This window comes from Bombina bombina, chromosome 3 (genome assembly GCF_027579735.1).
Source record: "Bombina bombina isolate aBomBom1 chromosome 3, aBomBom1.pri, whole genome shotgun sequence".
NCBI lineage: Eukaryota > Metazoa > Chordata > Amphibia > Anura > Bombinatoridae > Bombina > Bombina bombina.
Window position 1 is genome coordinate 1,158,392,733 of NC_069501.1, and position 23,081 is coordinate 1,158,415,813.

General features: G+C 38.6%; 1 protein-coding gene across 2 annotated transcripts in view; it reads right to left on the minus strand.

The window, feature by feature from the left end:
• Positions 1-23,081, minus strand: part of AASDHPPT (aminoadipate-semialdehyde dehydrogenase-phosphopantetheinyl transferase) — a 402,028-nt gene that overhangs the window by 210,473 nt on the left and 168,474 nt on the right. For both annotated transcript variants that reach the window (XM_053708568.1, XM_053708567.1), the window contains exon 3: positions 501-622. In XM_053708568.1, the coding sequence (XP_053564543.1) occupies positions 501-622 (122 nt within the window). The remainder of the gene's footprint in view (positions 1-500; positions 623-23,081) is intronic.

Sequence of the window (23,081 nt, forward strand, 5' to 3'; positions counted from 1 at the left end):
CCACTAACCTCTAATCCGCCTAACCAGCTAACACCCCTAACAAAAAAAACAACCTAACTTTACATAATAAAAAAATCTAACCTTACATAAAAAGTTAACATTACAGAAAATAAAAAAACTAAGATTACAGAAAAAATAAATTACCAAAAATAAAAAAACAGTTATGTAACTTATGCCTATTCTAAAACTAAAGCCCCACTGAAAAAAAAACACTCCAAAAAAAAACCCTATACTAACACTATTTTTTTGTAGGGCATTGCCCTTTAGTGATTTAGCTCTTTTTCACACAAAATATACTACCCCATTCTACAATATAAGTAACCCCCCCCCCCAAAAAAAAATAATAATAATATCCTATCTAAAAAAAAAAACTACTATTTGGCTGGGCATTGCCCTTAGAAGCTGCCCCCCCCCCCAAAAAAACAAAAACAAAAAACTAACCCCCTAACACCCTAAAAAAGCCTTCCACTGTTACCCTCTTGTACTGCATCCTTATTTACCCAATGCCTGTAGAACATGTCTAGCTGAGTCCAGTCACTTCTCATACTTCTAATAGAGCTCCACTCTTTTTCTGTAAATTGACGTTTCATGATCCGGAAAAAATCTTCTATAGAGCTGCTACCTGCAAAAAGGCAACAACAAAATGACATTAGAAGCATCAAATACAGTGCAGCCCTTTCTTTTAAGATAAGTATTTATTAAAGGGATACTGAACCCATTTTTTTTTCTTTAGCCCCTTAGTGACCAGACCATTTTTAAATTTTCTTATCCTTAAGGACAAAGGCTATTTTTACATTTCTGCAGTATTTGTGTTTAGCTGTAATTTTTCTCTTACTCATTTACTGTACCCACACATATTATATACCGTTTTTCTTGCCATTAAATGGACTTTCTAAAGATACCATTATTTTCATCATATCTTATAATTTACTATAAAAAACAACCACCGAAACACACCCATGCTAAATAGTTTCTAAATTTTGTCCTGAGTTTAGAAATACACAATGTTTACATGTTCTTTGCTTTTTTTGCAAGTTATAGGGCAATAAGTACAAGTAGCACTTTGCTATTTCCAAACCATTTTTTCCCCCCAAAATTAGCGCTAGTTACATTAGAACACTGATATCTGTCAGGAATTCCTAAATATCCCTTGACATGTATTTTTTTTTTTAGAAAACAACCCAAAGTATTGATCTAGGCCCATTTTGGTATATTTCATGACACCATTTCACTGCCAAATGCGATCAAATAAAATTCACAAATTTTGTCACAAACTTTAGGTTTCTCACTGAAATTATTTACAAACAGCTTGTGCAATTATGGCACAAATGGTTGTAAATGCTTCTCTGGAATCCCCTTTGCTTAGAAATAGCAGACTTATATGGCTTTGGGGTTGCTTTCTGGTAATTATAAGGCTGCTAAATGCCGCTGCGCACCACACGTGTATTATGCCCAGCAGTTAAGGGGTATCCCCCTTAACCTCCAACCTCCCTGATCCCCCCCAAACAGTTCTCTAACCCTCCCCCCGCTACCTATTTGCCGCCATCTTCGGTACAACAATGTTTTTTTTATCAAATATAGCTTTTTCTGTAGTGTAGCTGCCCCCCCTCAATACCCCCCTCCCAAATCCTTTGATACTTATTTTTTTTTTTGAATGCCCCCCTCCCTCTCACCTACAATTCAGGGATCATTGGTGGCAGTGGTTGCTGTGCGCGCCCGCCCCCGCAAGTGATGGGCCGCCCACCAGCCTCCCTGCTAAGTTCCCACTTTAAAGCAACTTTCTAATTTACTCTGGATTTAAATTTTTCTTTATCTCTTTTTATCTTTATTTGAAAAAACAGGAATGTAAGCTTACGAGCCGGCCAATCTTTGGTTCAGCACCTGGGAAGCGCTTGCTGATTGGTGTTTAAATGAAGCCACCAATCGGCAAACACTACCCAGGTGCTGAACCAAAGATGGGCTGGCTCGTAAGTTTACATTCCTGCTTTTTCAAATAAAGATACCAAGAGAACGAAGAAAAATTGATTAAATTAGAAAGTTGCTTAAAATTGCATGCTTTATCTGAATCATGAAAGAAAAAAAATGGGTTCAGTGTCCCTTTAAGGAAATGTAAATTATTTTTACTCAATCTATGATATAACTGTTACAATCTGACAAACCTAAAATGTGTTACATTTTTGTACGCATTTTTGTACGCACAAATGATGCATTGAAAAGTGTGCGATCATTTGTGTGTTATAGTAGAATAAGTCATTAATAAGACATTAATAACATAAATTATGCTTACCTGATAATTTCATTTCCATCTGTGGGAGGAGAGTCCACTGCTTCATTCATCACTTGTGGGAAACAAGAACCTGGCCACCAGGAGGAGACAAAGACACCCCTGCCAAAGGCTTAAATACCTCCCCCACTCCCCTCATCCTCCAGTCATTCTGCCAAGGGAACAAGGAACAGTAGGGGAAATATCAGGGTATAATTGTTGCCAGAAGATTAAAATAAATTTAGGTCCGCCTCCCCGGAGAACGAGCGGGTGCAGTGGACTCTCCTCCCACAGATGGAAATGAAATTATCAGGTAAGCATAATTTATGTTTTCCATCTTAATGGGAGGAGAGTCCACTACTTCAAATACCCAAGCTCTAGAGGACACTGAATGAAAAAAATGGGAGGGTAAAGGAGGCGAACTCTATACTAAGGGCACCACAGCCTGCAGAACCTCTCTCCCAAAAGCTGCATTCGCCGAAGCAAAAATGTAAAATTTATAAAAATTTTGCAAAAGTATGAAAGGATGACCAGATGGCCACCTTACAAATCTGCTCCATGGAAGCCTCATTCTTAAAGGCCCAAGAAAAGGCCACAGCTCTAGTCGAGTGAGCGGTAATCCTCTGAGGAGGCTTGTGTCCCGCTGTCTCATAGGCCAGACGGATCATACTCCTCAACCAAAAAGATAGACAAGTTGCAGAAGCCCTTTGCTCTGCGTGATCCATAATACACAACAAACAGCCTGTCTGAACTCCTTTGTGGCTTGAAGATAAAACTTCAAGGCCCGAACCACATCCAGATAATGAAGTAACCTTTCCTTCGTAGAAAAAGAAGGGTTAGGACACAAGGAAGGAACTACTGTTTCCTGATTAATGTTACGACTCAACACTACCTTGCAAAGTAATCCCAAACCAATGTGCAGAACAGCCTTATCAGCATGAAAAACTAAGTAGGGAGGCTCACATTGCAAGGCCGCCAACTCAGTGACTCTGCATGCCCATGCAATAGCCAATAACAACAGGGCCTTTCATGAGAGAATCTTAATGTCAAGGGCATGCATAGGCTCAAACGGAGCCCTCTGCAAAACCTTAAGAACTAAGTTTAAGCTCCAAGGAGGAGCCGGATTCCTGAAGACTGGTCTGGAAGCTCTGCAAGCTTCATATGCAACAGTACAGATAAAGTCGAGATCTGTCCCCTTAGGGAACTGGCGGCAAGACCCTTATCTAGACCGTCCTGAAGAAAGACCAAAATCCTCGATACCCTGATCTTATGCCATGGGTATCCTCGTTCCTCACACCAGGACAAGTAGGTCCTCCACACCTTGTGGTAGATTCGTCTAGTGACCGGCGTCCTGGCCTGCACAAGAGTGTCAATCACTCTCTCCGAAAATCCTCTCTTGGCTAAGACTAGGCTTTCAATCACCACGCAGTCAGCCTCAGAGAATCGAGATTTTGATGTTGAAAAGGACCTTGAACTAGCAGGTCCTTCCGACAAGGTAACTTCCACAGTGGATATGACATCACCAATAGATCCGCAAACCACGTCCTCCGCGGCCATGACGGAGCAATCAGAATAGCCAAAGCTTGCTCCTGCTTGATGCGGGCCACTACTCAAGGTAGAAGAGGCAACAGTGGAAATATGTAAATTAGGTTGAAGTTCCAGGGTACCGCCAAGGAGTCTATCAGTTCGGCCTGGGGATCCCTGGATCACGACCCTTAAAAGAGGAGGGTCAAAAAAAAAAAAACTGCCTCACTCTCGCTAATGACTGACTGTTCCACACTGACAGAGCCTCATCTCACACAAGTGCAGCAGAACACAATAAACAATATTATGCATAATACAATCCCCCCTGTTCCATAACCCCCTTCCGAGGGTATGACCCTAGATTCTATAAAGACAAAAGGATTCACACTGTGACCCTGTCTTCTTGCATTATCATATATATATATATATATATATATATATATATATAAAATGAAACAATCTTACCAGAATCAACGCTGTGGAACAGTAACACGGCCCTTCAAGTGTGACCGGTTAGTAGCATCGCTCCTGACATGGACTTGAGAGAAGAAAAGCAGGCAGCGAAACTCGTGATTGCTAATGGAGCTGTTAAACTGAGTAGGGATGGGTTTGCAGAAAGACTCTCCCTGCATCTCCGGACTCTAACATTCATCCATGCTCTCACTGAGAGGCTGACAGGACTACTTAAAACTCCAGTCCAATTTCGAAGAGTACTACCCTCCATAAGAGACTACTCCGAATCTTCCAACACTTCTCTGCCAACCTCCTATGATGAAAGGCAAAGAATGACAGGGGGATGAGGGGAGTGGGGGGGGGGATATTTAAGCCTTTGGCTGGGGTGTCTTTGCTTCCTCCTGGTGGCCAGGATCATATTTCCCACAAGTGATTAATGAAGTAGTGGACTCTCCTCCCATTCAAATGGAAATATATTTTTGGTATCATGAAATATTAAATGTTAAGACATTCAAAATATTTATGCATAAAAAAAGGTTTAAATTTCAAATTGTTTAATCTGATCTAGTGCAATGCTAGTCTGAGAAAAGGAAGCATAAAAGAAAAAAAAAAAACTTTTTCCTCAGTGCGTGATCATCCATTTTAAGACGGCAATACATTTTAAATGCTTGCCACTGTCATTTTGTAAGCAAAACGTGCATTGCTTTTGCCATATCCTTTCTTATCACCATTGCTGAAGCCAAGTAGAGGCAGATAGGCTTGTGAAGTCTGCACAAACCCACATTGTGCACTGTTAAATATTGAACATGTATTGAAACATTTTTTACTAGTAATTGTAATTAAAGGGACAGTAAAGTCATAATTAGGCATTCCTGATATAGACAGAACATACAATTTTAAACAACTTTACTATTTACTTCTATTATTTAATGTGCTTCATTCTCTTGTTATCCTTTGCTGAAATGTTTATCTGGGTGTATGTATGTGTATATATATATATATATATATATATATATATATATAGTCGTATGCAAAAGTTTAGGCACCCCTGACAATTTCCATGATTTTCATTTATAAATAATTGGGTGTTTGGATCAGCAATTTCATTTTGATCTATCAAATAACTTAAGGGCACAGTAATATTTCAGTAGTGAAATGAGAAAAATGTGCAATATGCATCCAAAACGAAATTAGACAGGTGAATAAATTTGGGCACCCCAAGAGAAATATCACATCAATATTTAGTAGAGCCTCCTTTAGCAGAAATAAGAGCCTCTAGACGCTTCCTATAGCCTGTGATGAGTGTCTGGATTCTGGGTGAAGGTATTTTGGACCATTCCTCCTTGCAAAACATCTCCAGTTCAGTTAGGTTAGATGGTTGCCGAGCATGGACAGCCTGCTTCAAATCACCTGACAGATTTTCAATGATATTCAGGTCTGGGGACTGGGATGGCCATTCCAGAACATTGTACTTGTTCCTCTGCATAAATGCCAGATTAGATTTTGAGCAGTGTTTTGGGTCGTTGTCTTGTTGAAATACCCAGCCCCGGCGTAACTTCAACTTTGTGACTGATTCCTCAACATTATTCTCAAGTATCTGCTGACATTGAGTGGAATCCATACGACCCTCAACTTTAACAAGATTCCCAGTACCGTCACTGGCCACACAGCCCCACAGCATGATGGAACATCAACCAAATTTTACTGTGGGTAGCAAGTATTTGTCTTGGAACGCTGTGTTCTTTTGTCGCCATGCATAACGCCCCTTGTTATGACCAAATAACTCAATCTTTGTTTCATCAGTCCACAGCACCTTCTTCCAAAATGAAGCTGGCTTGTCCAAATGTGCGTTTGTGGCATGTGTGCAGAAAAGGCTTCTTCCGCATCACTCTCCCATACAGCTTCTCCTTGTGCAAAGTGCGATGAATTGTTGAACAATGCACAGTGACACCATCTGCAGCAAGATTATGTTGTAGGTCTTTGGAGGTGGTCTGTTTGCCGTTTTTGACCGTTCTCACCATCCTTTGCCTCTCAAATATTATACTTGGCCTGCCACTTCTGGCCTTAACAAGAAATGTGCCTGTGGTCTTCCATTTCCTCACTATGTTCCTCACAGTGGACACTGACAGCTTAAATCTCTGCGATAGCTTTTTGTAGCCTTCCCCTAAACCATAATGTTGAACAATCTTTGTTTTCAGGTCATTTTAAAGTTGTTTTGAGGCCTCCATGTTGCCACTCTTCAGAGGAGAGTCAAAGAGAACAACAACTTGCAATTGGCCACCTTAAATACCTTTTCTCATAATTGGATGCACCTGTCTATGAAGTTCAAGGCTTAATGGGCTCACCAAACCAATTGTGTATTCCAATTAATCAGTGCTAGGTAGTTACAGGTATTCAAATCAACAAAATGACAAGGGTGCCCAAATTTATGCACCTGTCTAATTTCGTTTTGATGCATATTGCACATTTTCTGTTAATCCAATAATCCTCATTTCACTACTGAAATATTACTGTGTCCTTCAGTTATTTGATAGATCAAAATGAAATTGCTGATCCAACCACCCAATTATTTATAAATGAAAATCATGGAAATTGCCAGGGGTGCCTAAACTTTTGCATATGACTGTATATATATACATATGTATGTGTGTATATATATATATATATATATATATATACACACACACACACTGATTGTAATTGTCTCACCCATGTGAGAAAACCAGTAGTGCACTGGTTTTCAAACCTGTCCTCAGGCCTCCCCAACAGGCCAGGTTTTCTGGATTACCTTGGGTGAGAGCAGGTAAAATAACCAGGTTTACTAATCAACTGATCATTTCACCTGTGCTCTAGTTTAGAAATCCACAAAATGTGGTCTGTTAGGGAAGCCTGAGGACAGGATTGAAAACCAGTGCAGTAGTGCATTCCTGCTTCTTCAACAAATGATACCAAGAGAATGAAGCAAATTTGATAATAGAAGTAAACTGGAAAGATGTTTCAAATTATCTTGTACCTAAATCACGAAAGAAACATTTTGGGTTTCATGACCCTTTAAACATTTTATAACAGTTTTTAACACATCTTAAAAGTGAAGGTCAAGTCTGGGGTTGTGCTTAGCAGTTTTCAATATTTTAGCTAAAATGAGTATGATGTTCATTCATCAAAGTATAGATAGATACAAGCAAAAGATTTATATTTTACGTTTTGAAACCGCTCCGTTTCAGCTGTAAAATCCGCCCGTCATAGTGCCTTTATTGATTGACATCTTTTGGCTCCAATCTATTGTTTTACCCCGTGGCGTCCAGCCCCTTTTCGTTTTCGTCATTGTCAGCTTATGCGCATGCGTGTAAGTAAACATCGCGGCATCATCATCATGCTCGTCCCCGTAACGCGCATTCGTTGTTTGCTCGCAAAATTACTGCATACAAAGTTACGGCCGTTAATTACGCGCATGCGCTATTGAGCTGACCGTACGCATGCGCATTTCAAACAGAACAAGGGTGCACGAGCGTAGTCTCGTTGTAAGAAACAAAGCGACGTCATCAAGTCAGAATAAGGAAGTCTTGTATGGGCGGAGATAAACGCGATAACGGAGCAACATTATAAATACATTTTTTGGGCAAAGGGTTAGTTATTTATACATATAAAGTAAGCGAATTTAATGTTTTTAAGATAATCTTCAACATGATGTATTTTGAATCCCAAAAATTGACCTTCACTTTAAAGGGACTAAAGGGACAGTCTAGTCCAAAAACAGAATTTATGCTTACCTGATAAATTACTTTCTCCAACGGTGTGTCCGGTCCACGGCGTCATCCTTACTTGTGGGATATTCTCTTCCCCAACAGGAAATGGCAAAGAGTCCCAGCAAAGCTGGTCACATGATCCCTCCTAGGCTCCGCCCACCCCAGTCATTCGACTGACGGACAGGAGGAAATATATATAGGAGAAACCATATGATACCGTGGTGACTGTAGTTAGAGAAAATAATTCATCAGACCTGATTAAAAAACCAGGGCGGGCCGTGGACCGGACACACCGTTGGAGAAAGTAATTTATCAGGTAAGCATAAATTCTGTTTTCTCCAACATAGGTGTGTCCGGTCCACGGCGTCATCCTTACTTGTGGGAACCAATACCAAAGCTTTAGGACACGGATGAAGGGAGGGAGCAAATCAGGTCACCTAAATGGAAGGCACCACGGCTTGCAAAACCTTTCTCCCAACAATAGCCTCCGAAGAAGCAAAAGTATCAAATTTGTAAAATTTGGCAAAAGTGTGCAGTGAAGACCAAGTCGCTGCCTTACATATCTGGTCAACAGAAGCCTCGTTCTTGAAGGCCCATGTGGAAGCCACAGCCCTAGTGGAGTGAGCTGTGATTCTTTCAGGAGGCTGCCGTCCGGCAGTCTCATAAGCCAATCGGATAATGCTTTTAAGCCAAAAGGAAAGAGAGGTAGAAGTCGCTTTTTGACCTCTGCTTTTACCAGAATAAACAACAAACAAGGAAGATGTTTGTCTGAAATCTTTGGTAGCCTCTAAATAGAATTTTAGAGCACGGACTACGTCCAAATTGTGTAACAAACGTTCCTTCTTTGAAACTGGATTCGGACACAAAGAAGGTACAACTATCTCCTGGTTAATATTTTTGTTGGAAACAACTTTCGGAAGAAAACCAGGCTTAGTACGCAAAACCACCTTATCTGCATGGAACACCAGATAGGGTGGAGAATAACTTAATATCTACGGAATGTAAGGGTTCAAACGGAACCCCTTGAAGAACTGAAAGAACTAGATTTAAACTCCAGGGAGGAGTCAAAGGTCTATAAACAGGCTTGATCCTAACCAGAGCCTGAACAAATGCTTGAACATCTGGCATAGCTGCCAGTCGTTTGTGTAGTAAGACAGATAAAGCAGAAATCTGTCCCTTAAGAGAACTTGCAGATAATCCTTTCTCCAAACCTTCTTGTAGAAAGGATAGAATCTTAGGAATCTTTATCTTGTTCCATGGCAATCCTTTGGATTCACACCAACAGATATATTTTTTCCATATTTTATGGTAAATTTTTCTAGTTACAGGCTTTCTAGCCTGAATCAGAGTATCTATTACAGAATCTGAAAACCCACGCTTTGATAAAATCAAGCGTTCAATCTCCAAGCCATCAGCTGGAGGGAAACCAGATTCGGATGTTCGAATGGACCTTGAACAAGAAGGTCCTGTCTCAAAGGTAGCTTCCATGGTGGAGCCGATGACATATTCACCAGGTCTGCATACCAAGTCCTGCGTGGCCACGCAGGAGCTATCAAGATCACCGAAGCCCTCTCCTGATTGATCCTGGCTACCAGCCTGGGAATGAGAGGAAACGGTGGGAATACATAAGCTAGGTTGAAGGTCCAAGGTGCTACTAGTGCATCTACTAGAGTCGCCTTTGGATCCCTGGATCTGGACCCGTAGCAAGGAACCTTGAAGTTCTGACGAGACGCCATCAGATCCATGTCTGGAATGCCCCATAATTGAGTTATTTGGGCAAAGATTTCCGGATGGAGTTCCCACTCCCCCGGATGGAATGTCTGACGACTCAGAAAATCCGCTTCCCAATTTTCCACTCCTGGGATGTGGATTGCAGACAAGTGGCAGGAGTGATCCTCCGCCCATTGAATTATTTTGGTCACTTCTTCCATCGCCAGGGAACTCCTTGTTCCCCCCTGATGATTGATATATGCAACAGTCGTCATGTTGTCTGATTGAAACCTTATGAATTTGGCCTTTGCTAGTTGAGGCCAAGCTTTGAGAGCATTGAATATCGCTCTCAGTTCCAGAATGTTTATCGGGAGAAGAGATTCTTCCCGAGACCATAGACCCTGAGCTTTCAGGGGTTCCCAGACCGCGCCCCAGCCCACCAGGCTGGCGTCGGTCGTGACAATGACCCACTCTGGTCTGCGGAAGCTCATTCCTTGTGACAGATTGTCCAGGGTCAGCCACCAACGGAGTGAATCTCTGGTCTTTTGATCTACTTGAATCGTCGGAGACAAGTCTGTATAATCCCCATTCCACTGTCTGAGCATGCACAGTTGTAATGGTCTTAGATGAATTCGTGCAAAAGGAACTATGTCCATTGCTGCAACCATCAATCCTATTACTTCCATGCACTGCGCTATGGAAGGACGAAGAACAGAATGAAGTACTTGACAAGAGCTTAGAATTTTTGATTTTCTGACCTCTGTCAGAAAAATCCTCATTTCTAAGGAATCTATTATTGTTCCCAAGAAGGGAACTCTTGTTGACGGGGACAGAGAACTTTTTTCTTTGTTCACCTTCCATCCGTGAGATCTGAGAAAGGCTAGGACGATGTCCGTATGAGCCTTTGCTTTTGACAGAGACGACGCTTGAATCAGGATGTCGTCCAAGTAAGGTACTACTGCAATGCTCCTTGGTCTTAGAACCGCTAGAAGGGACCCTAGTACCTTTGTGAAAATCCTTGGAGCAGTGGCTAATCCAAATGGAAGTGCCACAAGCTGGTAATGATTGTCCAGAAAAGCGAACCTTAGGAACTGATGATGTTCCTTGTGGATAGGAATATGTAGGTACGCATCCTTTAAATCCACGGTAGACATAAATTGATTTTCCTGGATAGTAGGTAGGATCGTTCGAATAGTTTCCATTTTGAACGATGGAACCCTGAGAAATTTGTTTAGGATCTTGAGATCCAAAATTGGTCTGAATGTTCCCTCTTTTTTGGGAACTATGAATAGGTTGGAATAAAAACCCATCCCTTGTTCTCTTATTGGAACTGGATGAATCACTCCCATTTTTAACAGGTCTTCTACACAATGTAAGAATGCCTGTCTTTTTATTTGGTTTGAAGATAATTGAGACCTGTGGAACCTTCCCCTTGGGGGTAGTTCCTTGAATTTCAGGAGATAACCTTGAGAAACTATTTCTAGCGCCCAAGGATCCTGAACATCTCTTGCCCAAGCCTGAGCAAAGAGAGAAAGTCTGCCCCCCACCAGATCCGGTCCCGGATCGGGGGCCATCCCATCATGCTGTTTTGGTAGCAGTGGTAGGCTTCTTGGCCTGCTTACCCTTGTTCCAGCCTTGCATTGGTCTCCAGGCTGGTTTGGGTTGTGAAGTATTACCCTCTTGCTTAGAGGATGTAGAATTAGAGGCTGGTCCGTTTCTGCGAAAGGGACGAAAATTAGGCTTATTTTTAGCCTTAAAAGACCTATCCTGTGGGAGGGCGTGGCCCTTTCCCCCAGTGATGTCTGAAATAATCTCTTTCAAATCAGGTCCAAATAATGTTTTACCCTTGAAAGGAATGTTAAGCAATTTTGTCTTGGAAGACACATCTGCTGACCAAGACTTTAGCCAAAGCGCTCTGCGCGCCACGATAGCAAACCCTGAATTTTTCGCCGCTAATCTAGCTAATTGCAAAGCGGCATCTAAAATAAAAGAGTTAGCCAATTTAAGTGCTTGAACTCTGTCCATAACCTCCTCATACGAAGATTCTTTATTGAGCGACTTTTCTAGTTCCTCGAACCAGAAACACGCTGCCGTAGTGACAGGAACAATGCATGAAATTGGTTGTAGAAGGTAACCTTGCTGAACAAAAATCTTTTTAAGCAAACCCTCTAATTTTTTATCCATAGGATCTTTGAAAGCACAACTATCTTCGATAGGAATAGTAGTGCGTTTGTTTAGAGTAGAAACCGCCCCCTCGACCTTGGGGACTGTCTGCCATAAGTCCTTTCTGGGGTCGACTATAGGAAATAATTTCTTAAATATAGGGGGGGGAACAAAAGGTATGCCGGGCCTTTCCCACTCCTTATTTACTATGTCCGCCACCCGCTTGGGTATAGGAAAAGCGTCGGGGGGCACCGGAACCTCTAGGAACTTGTCCATCTTACATAACTTCTCTGGAATGACCAAATTGTCACAATCATCCAGAGTAGATAATACCTCCTTAAGCAGTGCGCGGAGATGTTCTAATTTAAATTTAAATGTCACAACATCAGGTTCAGCTTGATGAGAAATCTTTCCTGAATCTGAAATTTCTCCCTCAGACAAAACCTCCCTCATGGCCCCTTCAGATTGGTGTGAGGGTATGACAGAACAATTATCCTCAGCGTCCTCTTGCTCTTCAGTGTTTAAAACAGAGCAATCGCGCTTTCTCTGATAAGTAGGCATTTTGGATAAAATATTTGCTATAGAGTTATCCATTACAGCCGTTAATTGTTGCATGGTAATAAGAATTGGCGCACTAGATGTACTAGGGGCCTCCTGTGTGGGCAAAACTGGTGTAGACACAGAAGGGGATGATGTAGTATCATGTTTACTCCCCTCATTTGAGGAATCATCTTGGGCAATATCATTATCTGTGGCATTACTGTCCTTACTTTGTTTGGACACTATGGCACAATTATCACATAAATTTAAATGGGGAGACACCTTGGCTTTCATACATATAGAACATAGCTTATCTGATGGTACAGACATGTTAAACAGGCTTAAACTTGTCAACAAAGCACAAAAAACGTTTTAAAATAAAACCGTTACTGTCACTTTAAATTTCAAACTGAAAACACTTTATTACTGAATATGTGAAAAAGTATGAAGGAATTGTTCAAAATTCACCAAAATTTCACCACAGTGTCTTAAAGCATTAAAAGTATTGCACACCAAATTTCAGAGCTTTAACCCTTAAATTAACGGAACCGGAGCCGTTTTTACATTTAACCCCTATACAGTCCCAGCTATATGCTTTGCTGAGACCCAACCAAGCCCAGAGGGGAATACGATACCAAATGATGCCTTCTATAAGCTTTTTCAGTGATTCTTAGCTCCTCACACATGCATCTGCATGCCTTGCTCTCCAAAAACAACTGCGCATTAGTGGCGCGAAAATGAGGCTCTGTCTATAACTAGAAAAGGCCCCCATCTGCAAAAGGTGTCCAACACAGTGCCTGCCGTTTTTCTAAACAATCCCCAAGATTATAATAACCATTAATATTTAGAATCTGCATAATATGCCTAGTAAAGCAATCGTTTTAGCCCAGAAAAATGTCTACCAGTTTTTTAAGCCCTTTTGAAGCCCTTTATTCTTTTATTTAACTAAGAAAATGGCTTACCGGTCCCCATGAGGGGAAATGACAGCCTTCCAGCATTACATGGTCTTGTTAGAAATATGGCCAGTCATACCTTAAGCAGAAAAGTCTGCTAACTGTTTCCCCCAACTGAAGTTACTTCATCTCAACAGTCCTGTGTGGAAACAGCAATCGATTTTAGTAACTTCTGCTAAAATCATCTTCCTCTTACAAACAGAAATCTTCATCTTTTTTCTGTTTCAGAGTAAATAGTACATACCAGCACTATTTTAAAATAACAAACACTTGATAGAAGAATAAAAACTACATTTAAACACCAAAAAAACTCTTAACCATCTCCGTAGATATGTTGCCTGTGCAACGGCAAAGAGAATGACTGGGGTGGGCGGAGCCTAGGAGGGATCATGTGACCAGCTTTGCTGGGACTCTTTGCCATTTCCTGTTGGGGAAGAGAATATCCCACAAGTAAGGATGACGCCGTGGACCGGACACACCTATGTTGGAGAAATAAACTTTCATGATTCAGATAGGGCATGTAATTTAAAACAATTTTCCAATTTACTTTTATCACCAATTTTGCTTTGTTCTCTTGGTATTCTTAGTTGAAAGCTAAACCTAGGAGGTTCATATGTTAATTTCTTAGACCTTGAAGAAGGCCTCTTATCTTAATGCATTTTTACATTTTTTTACCACTAGAGGGTGTTAGTTCAAGTGTGTCAAATAGATAACATTGTGCTCAGGCACGTGGATTTACCTAGCAGTCAGCACTGATTGGCTAAACTGCTAGTCTGTCAAAATAACTGAAATAAGGGGGCAGTCTGCAGAGGCTTAGATACAAGGTAATCACAGAGGTAAAAACTGTATTGATATAACTGTGTTGGTTATGCAAAACTGGGGAATGGGTAATTAACGGATTATCTATCTTTTATAACAAAAAAAATTCTGGTATAGACTGTCCCTTTAACAGATCAAACAATAATGTTTACAGAGCAGGTCAGGTACCATGAAATACAAAGATTGCTATTTCAGCACCCTCAAAATATCACTCAAAACGTATGCAACACATTTTTGTTTACATATTCATTTTCAAATTCATTCTGATTTGAAAACACACAAACATACATTCTCTTCTTCATAAACATACATTCTCTTCTTCATAAACATACATTCTCTTCTTCATAAACATACATTCTCTTCTTCATAAACATACATTCACGTCTTCATAAACATACACTCTCTTCTTCATAAACATACATTCTCTTCTTCATAAACATACACTCTCTTCTTCATAAACATACATTCACGTCTTCATAAACATACACTCTCTTCTTCATAAACATACATTCACGTCTTCATAAACATACACTCTCTTCTTCATAAACATACATTCACGTCTTCATAAACATACATTCTCTTCTTCATAAACATACACTCTCTTCTTCATAAACATACATTCACGTCTTCATAAACATACATTCTCTTCTTCATAAACATACATTCTCTTCTTCATAAACATACATTCACGTCTTCATAAACATACACTCTCTTCTTCATAAACATACATTCTCTTCTTCATAAACATACACTCTCTTCTTCATAAACATACATTCTCTTCTTCATAAACATACATTCTCTTCTTCATAAACATACATTCACGTCTTCATAAACATACACTCTCTTCTTCATAAACATACATTCTCTTCTTCATAAACATACATTCTCTTCATAGACATACACTCTCTTCTTTATAAACATACATTCACTTCTTCATACACATACATTCTCTTCTTCATAAACATACATTCTCTTCTTCATAAACATACATTCACTTCTTCATAAACATACATTCATTTCTTCATAGACATACATTCACTTCTTCATACACATACATTCTCTTCTTCATAAACATACATTCTCTTCTTCATAAACATACATTCACTTCTTCATAAACATACATTCATTTCTTCATAAACATACATTCTCTTCTTCATAAACACATTCATTTCTTCATAAACAAACACTCTCTTCATAGACATACACTCTCTTCTTCATAGACATACACTCTCTTCTTCATAGACATACACTCTCTTCTTCATAGACATACACTCTCTTCTTCATAGACATACACTCTCTTCTTCATAGACATACACTCTCTTCTTCATAGACATACACTCTCTTCTTCATAGACATACACTCTCTTCTTCATAGACATACACTCTCTTCTTCATAGACATACACTCTCTTCTTCATAAACATACACTCTCTTCTTCATAAACATACATTCACTTCTTCATAAACATACATTCTCTACTTCATAAACATACATTCTCTTCTTCATAAACATACATTTTCTTCATAAACATACAGTCTCTTCTTCATAAACATACATTCTCTTCTTCATAAACATACATTCACTTCTTCATAAATATACACTCTCTTCATAGACATACACTCTCTTCTTCATAAACATACATTCTCTTCTTCATAAACATACATTCTCTTCTTCATAAACATACATTCACTTCTTCATAAACATACATTCTCTTCTTCATAAACATACATTCTCTTCTTCATAAACATACATTCTCTTCTTCATAAACATACATTCTCTTCTTCATAAACATACATTCTCTTCTTCATAAACATACATTCTCTTCTTCATAAACATACACTCTCTTCTTCATAAACATACATTCACGACTTCATAAACATACATTCTCTTCTTCATAAACATACATTCACGTCTTCATAAACATACACTCTCTTCTTCATAAACATACACTCTCTTCTTCATAAACATACATTCTCTTCTTCATAAACATACATTCACGTCTTCATAGACATACACTCTCTTCTTCATAAACATACATTCTCTTCTTCATAAACATACATTCTCTTCAGACATACACTCTCTTCTTTATAAACATACATTCACTTCTTCATACACATACATTCTCTTCTTCATAAACATACATTCTCTTCTTCATAAACATACATTCACTTCTTCATAAACATACATTCATTTCTTCATAGACATACATTCACTTCTTCATAAACATACATTCATTTCTTCATAAACATACATTCTCTTCTTCATAAACATACATTCTCTTCTTCATAAACATACATTCTCTTCTTCATAGACATACACTCTCTTCTTCATAAACATACATTCTCTTCTTCATAAACATACATTCTCTTCTTCATAAACATACATTCTCTACTTCATAAACATACATTCTCTTCTTCATAAACATACATTCTCTTCTTCATAAACATACATTCTCTTCTTCATAAACATACATTCTCTTCTTCATAAACATACATTCTCTTCTTCATAAACATACATTCTCTTCTTCATAAACATACATTCTCTTCTTCATAAACATACAGTCTCTTCATAAACATACATTCTCTTCTTCATAAACATACATTCTCTTCTTCATAAACATACATTCTCTTCTTCATAAACATACATTCTCTTCTTCATAAACATACATTCTCTTCTTCATAAACATACATTCTCTTCTTCATAAACATACATTCTCTTCTTCATAAACATACATTCTCTTCTTCATAAACATACATTCTCTTCTTCATAGACATACACTCTCTTCTTCATAGACATACACTCTCTTCTTCATAGACATACACTCCCTTCTTCATAGACATACACTCTCTTCTTCATAGACATACACTCTCTTCTTCATAGACATACACTCTCTTCTTCATAGACATACACTCTTCTTCATAAACATACATTCATTTCTTCATAAACATACACTCACTTCTTCATAAACATACAGTCTCTTCTTCATAAACATACATTCACTTCTTCATAAACATACACTCTCTTCATAGACATACAGGGGCCTAGTTATCAAGCCGTCAACCTCAAATACGCTGCGTATTCCGCAGCGTATTTGTGGCGAGGCTGATACGCCTTAGTTATCAAAGGCTCGAGACCGGCAAAAGTAGAATTTTGTGACGTAAGCTTCGATCCGCCGGACTCAGTCCGACACAGATCGATTCTTACGTCACTCCAGATGTTCCGCACACAAGTGCGGCACATTCTCACTACTTTTGCTAGCTATCAAAAAACTAGCAGGTACGCTCGGCACTTTTACGGCCCAGCGTACCTGGTTTTCAAAGCGCCAGCCTGGAGGCGGCGGATCCCATAGGAATCAATGGGAGTCTGACCATAGCGAAAGTACAAGTTCGCTGCTGACAGACATCCCATTGATTTCTATGGGAGCTGTCTACACCTAACACCCTAACATGTACCCCGAGTCTAAACACCACTAATCTGACCCCCCCTACACCGCCGCAACTAAATAAAGTTATTACCCCCTAAACCGCCGCTCCCGGAGCCCACCGCAAGCTACTCTATACATATTAACCCCTAAACCGCCGCTCCCGGAGCCCACCGCAACTATAATAAATGTATTAACCCCTAAACCGCCGCTCCCTGAACCCGCCGCAACCTATATTAAATGTATTAACCCCTATCCTGCCCCCCCTACACCGTCGCCACCTATAATACATTTATTAACCCCTAATCTGCCCCCCCTACACCGTCGCCACCTATAATAAATTTATTAACCCCTATCCTGCCCCCCACTACGCCGCCGCCACTGTAATAAAATTATTAACCCCTAAACCTAACCCTAACGCCCCCTAACTTAAATATTAATTAAATAAATCTAAATAAATTAACTCTTATTAACTAAATGAATCCTATTTAAAACTAAATACTTACCTTTAAAATAAACCCTAATATAGCTACAATATAAATAATAATTATATTCTAGCTATCTTAGGATTTATTTTTATTTTACAGGTACCTTTCAATTTATTTTAACCATGTACAATAGCTATTAAATAGTTATTAACTATTTAATAGCTTACCTAGCTAAAATAAAGAGAAATGTACCTGTGAAATAAATCCTAACCTAAGTTACAATTACACCTAACACTACACTATACTTTAATAAATTATTCCTATTTAAAAATAAATACTTACCTGTAAAATAAACCCTAAGATAGCTACAATGTAATTAATAATTATATTATAGCTATCTTAGGATTTATATTTATTTTACAGGTAACTTTGTATTTATTTTAGCTAGTTAGAATAGTTATTAAATAGTTATTAACTATTTAATAACTACCTAGCTAAAAGAAATACAAAATTACCTGTAAAATAAATCCAAACTTAAGTTACAATTAAACCTAATACTACACTATCATTAAATTAACTAAATAAACTACCTACAAATAACTACAATGAAATACAATTACATAAACTAACTAAAGTACAAAAAATAAAAAAAGCTAAGTTACAAAAAATAAAAAATTAAGTTACAAACATGTTAAAAATATTACAACAATTTTAAGCTACTTACACCTAATCTAAGCCCCCTAATAAAATAACAAACCCCCCCAAAATAAAAAAAATCCCTACCCTATTCTAAATTACATAAATTTCAAAGCTCTTTTACCTTACCAGCCCTTAAAAGGGCCATTTGTGGGGGCATGCCCCAAAAAGTTCAGCTCTTTTGCCTGTAAAATAAAAATACAACCCCCCCCCCCCCAACATTAAAACCCACCACCCACATACCCCTAATCTAACCCAAACCCCCCTTACAAAAACCTAACACTAATCCCCTGAAGATCATCCTACCTTGAGTCGTCTTCACTCAGCCGAGCCACCGATGGAACTGAAGAGGACATCCGGAGCGGAAGAAGTTAATCCTCCAAGCGGCGCTGAAGAAATCTTCCATCCGATGAAGTCATCATCCAGGCGGCGCTGAAGAAGTCTTCGATCCGGCCGATGTCATCTTCAAAGAGGCGCTGAAGAGGTCTTCTATCCGGGCGAAGTCATCTTCCAAGCCGGGTCTTGAATCTTCCTTCCGCCGACGCGGAACCACCTTCTTCACCGACGGACTACGACGAATGACGGCTCCTTTAAGGGACGTCATCCAAGATGGCGTCCCCTCAATTCCGATTGGCTGATAGGATTCTATCAGCCAATCGGAATTAAGGTAGGAAAATCTGATTGGCTGATGGAATCAGCCAATCAGATTCAAGTTCAATCCGATTGGCTGATCCAATCAGCCAATCAGATTGAGCTCGCATTCTATTGGCTGATCGGAACAGCCAATAGAATGCGAGCTCAATCTGATTGGCTGATTCCATCAGCCAATCAGATTTTCCTACCTTAATTCCGATTGGCTGATAGAATCCTATCAGCCAATCGGAATTGAGGGGACGCCATCTTGGATGACGTCCCTTAAAGGAGCCGTCATTCGTCGTAGTCCGTCGGTGAAGAAGGTGGTTCCGCGTCGGCGGAAGGAAGATTCAATACCCGGCTTGGAAGATGACTTCGCCCGGATAGAAGACCTCTTCAGCGCCTCTTTGAAGATGACATCGGCCGGATCGAAGACTTCTTCAGCGCCGCCTGGATGATGACTTCATCGGATGGAAGATTTCTTCAGCGCCGCTTGGAGGATTAACTTCTTCCGCTCCGGATGTCCTCTTCAGTTCCATCGTTGGCTCGGCTGAGTGAAGACGACTCAAGGTAGGATGATCTTCAGGGGATTAGTGTTAGGTTTTTGTAAGGGGGGTTTGGGTTAGATTAGGGGTATGTGGGTGGTGGGTTTTAATGTTGGGGGGGGGTTGTATTTTTATTTTACAGGCAAAAGAGCTGAACTTTTTGGGGCATGCCCCCACAAATGGCCCTTTTAAGGGCTGGTAAGGTAAAAGAGCTTTGAAATTTATGTAATTTAGAATAGGGAAGGGATTTTTTTTATTTTGGGGGGGTTTGTTATTTTATTAGGGGGCTTAGATTAGGTGTAAGTAGCTTAAAATTGTTGTAATATTTTTAACATGTTTGTAACTTAATTTTTTTTTTTTGTAACTTAGCTTTTTTTATTTTTTGTACTTTAGTTAGTTTATGTAATTGTATTTCATTGTAGTTCTTTGTAGGTAGTTTATTTAGTTAATTTAATGATAGTGTAGTATTAGGTTTAATTGTAACTTAAGTTAGGATTTATTTTACAGGTAATTTTATATTTCTTTTAGCTAGGTAGTTATTAAATAGTTAATAACTATTTAATAACTATTCTAACTAGCTAAAATAAATACAAAGTTACCTGTAAAATAAATATAAATCCTAAGATAGCTAGAATATAATTATTAATTATATTGTAGCTATCTTAGGGTTTATTTTACAGGTAAGTATTTAGTTTAAATAGGAATAATTTATTAAAGTATAGTGTAGTGTTAGGTGTAATTGTAACTTAGGTTAGGATTTATTTCACAGGTACATTTCTCTTTATTTTAGCTAGGTAAGCTATTAAATAGTTAATAACTATTTAATAGTTATTGTACATGGTTAAAATAAATTGAAAGGTACCTGTAAAATAAAAATAAATCCTAAGATAGCTAGAATATAATTATTATTTATATTGTAGCTATATTAGGGTTTATTTTAAAGGTAAGTATTTAGTTTTAAATAGGATTCATTTAGTTAATAAGAGTTAATTTATTTAGATTTATTTAATTAATATTTAAGTTAGGGGGGCGTTATGGTTAGGGTTAGACTTAGGTTTAGGGGTTAATCATTTTATTACAGTGGCGGCGGCGTAGTGGGGGGCAGGATAGGGGTTAATAAATTTATTATAGGTTGCGGCGGGTTCATGGAGCGGCGGTTTAGGGGTTAAACTATTTATTTAGTTGCGGAGAGGTGCGGGATCAGCAGGATAGGGGTTAATAATTTTATAATAGAGGGCGACGGTATAGGGGGGGCAGGATAGGGGTTACTAGGTATAATGTAGGTGGCAGCGGTGTCCGGGAGCGGCGGTTTAGGGGTTAATACATTTATCAGAGTTGCGGCAGGGTCTAGGAGCCGCGGTTTAGGGGGTAGTAACTTTATTGAGTTGCGGGGGGCTCCGGGGGCGCCGGTATAGGGGGTAGAACAGTGCAGTTTAGTGTGAGTGCTTAGTGACAGGCTAGCAATAAAGCTGGGAAAAAGCCGAAGGGCAGCGAGATCGGATGAGTGATAACTGTCACAGTCCGCTGCTCATCGCCCCGCGGCTTTTTGACAGCTTTATTTGATAACTTAGGCGTATTTTTTCAGGTCCGCGGCGGCGAAGGTAGGCGAGCTTAGGCGGACGTATTGGGCCGGCGAAGCCAGAAAAGTAGACGGCTTGATAACTAGCCCCCACACTCTCTTCTTTATAAACATACATTCACTTCTTCATAAACATACATTCTCTTCTTCATAAACATACATTCACTTCTTCATAAACATACAGTCTCTTCATAGACATGCACTCTCTTCTTCATAAACATACATTCACTTCTTCATAAACATACATTCTCTTCTTCATAAACATACATTCTCTTCTTCATACACATACATTCACTTCTTCATACACATACAGTCTCTTCATAAACATACATTCACTTCTTCATACACATACATTCACTTCTTCATACACATACATTCTCTTCTTCATAGACATACACTCACTTCTTCATAGACATACACTCTCTCCTTCATAAACATACATTCTCTTCTTCATAAACATACATTCTCTTCTTCATAAACATACATTCACTTCTTCATAAACATACATTCTCTACTTCATAAACATACATTCTCTTCTTCATAAACATACATTCATTTCTTCATAAACATACATTCTCTTCTTCATAAACATACATTCTCTTCTTCATAAACATACATTCTCTTCTTCATAAACATACATTCTCTTCTTCATAAACATACATTCTCTTCTTCATAAACATACATTCACTTCTTCATAAACATACATTCTCTTCTTCATAAAAATACATTCATTTCTTCATAAACATACACTCTCTTCATAGACATACACTCTCTTCTTCATAAACATACATTCTCTTCTTCATAAACATACACTCACTTCTTCATAAACATACATTCACTTCTTCATAAACATACATTCACTTCTTCATAAACATACATTCTCTACTTCATAAACATACATTCTCTTCTTCATAAACATACATTCTCTTCTTCATAAACATACATTTTCTCTCTTCATAAACATACATTCACTTCTTCATAAACATACATTCTCTTCTTCATAAACATACATTCTCTACTTCATAAACATACATTCTCTTCTTCATAAACATACATTTTCTCTCTTCATAAACATACATTCATTTCTTCATAAACATACACTCATTTCTTCATAAACATACATTCTCTTCTTCATAAACATACATTAATTTCTTCATAAACATACACTCTCTTCATAGACATACACTCTCTTCTTCATAAACATACATTCTCTTCTTCATAAACATACATTCTCTTCTTCATAGACATACACTCACTTCTTCATAAACATACACTCTCTTCTTCATAAACATACATTCACTTCTTCATAAACATACATTCTCTACTTCATAAACATACACTCTCTTCTTCATAAACATACACTCACTTCTTCATAAACATACACTATCTTCATACACATACACTCTCTTCTTCATAAACATACATTCTCTTCTTCATAAACATACATTCTCTTCTTCATAAACATACACTCTCTTCTTCATAGACATACACTCTCTTCTTCATAGACATACACTCTCTTCTTCATAGACATACACTCTCTTCTTCATAGACATACACTCTCTTCTTCATAGACATACACTCTCTTCTTCTTAGACATACACTCTCTTCTT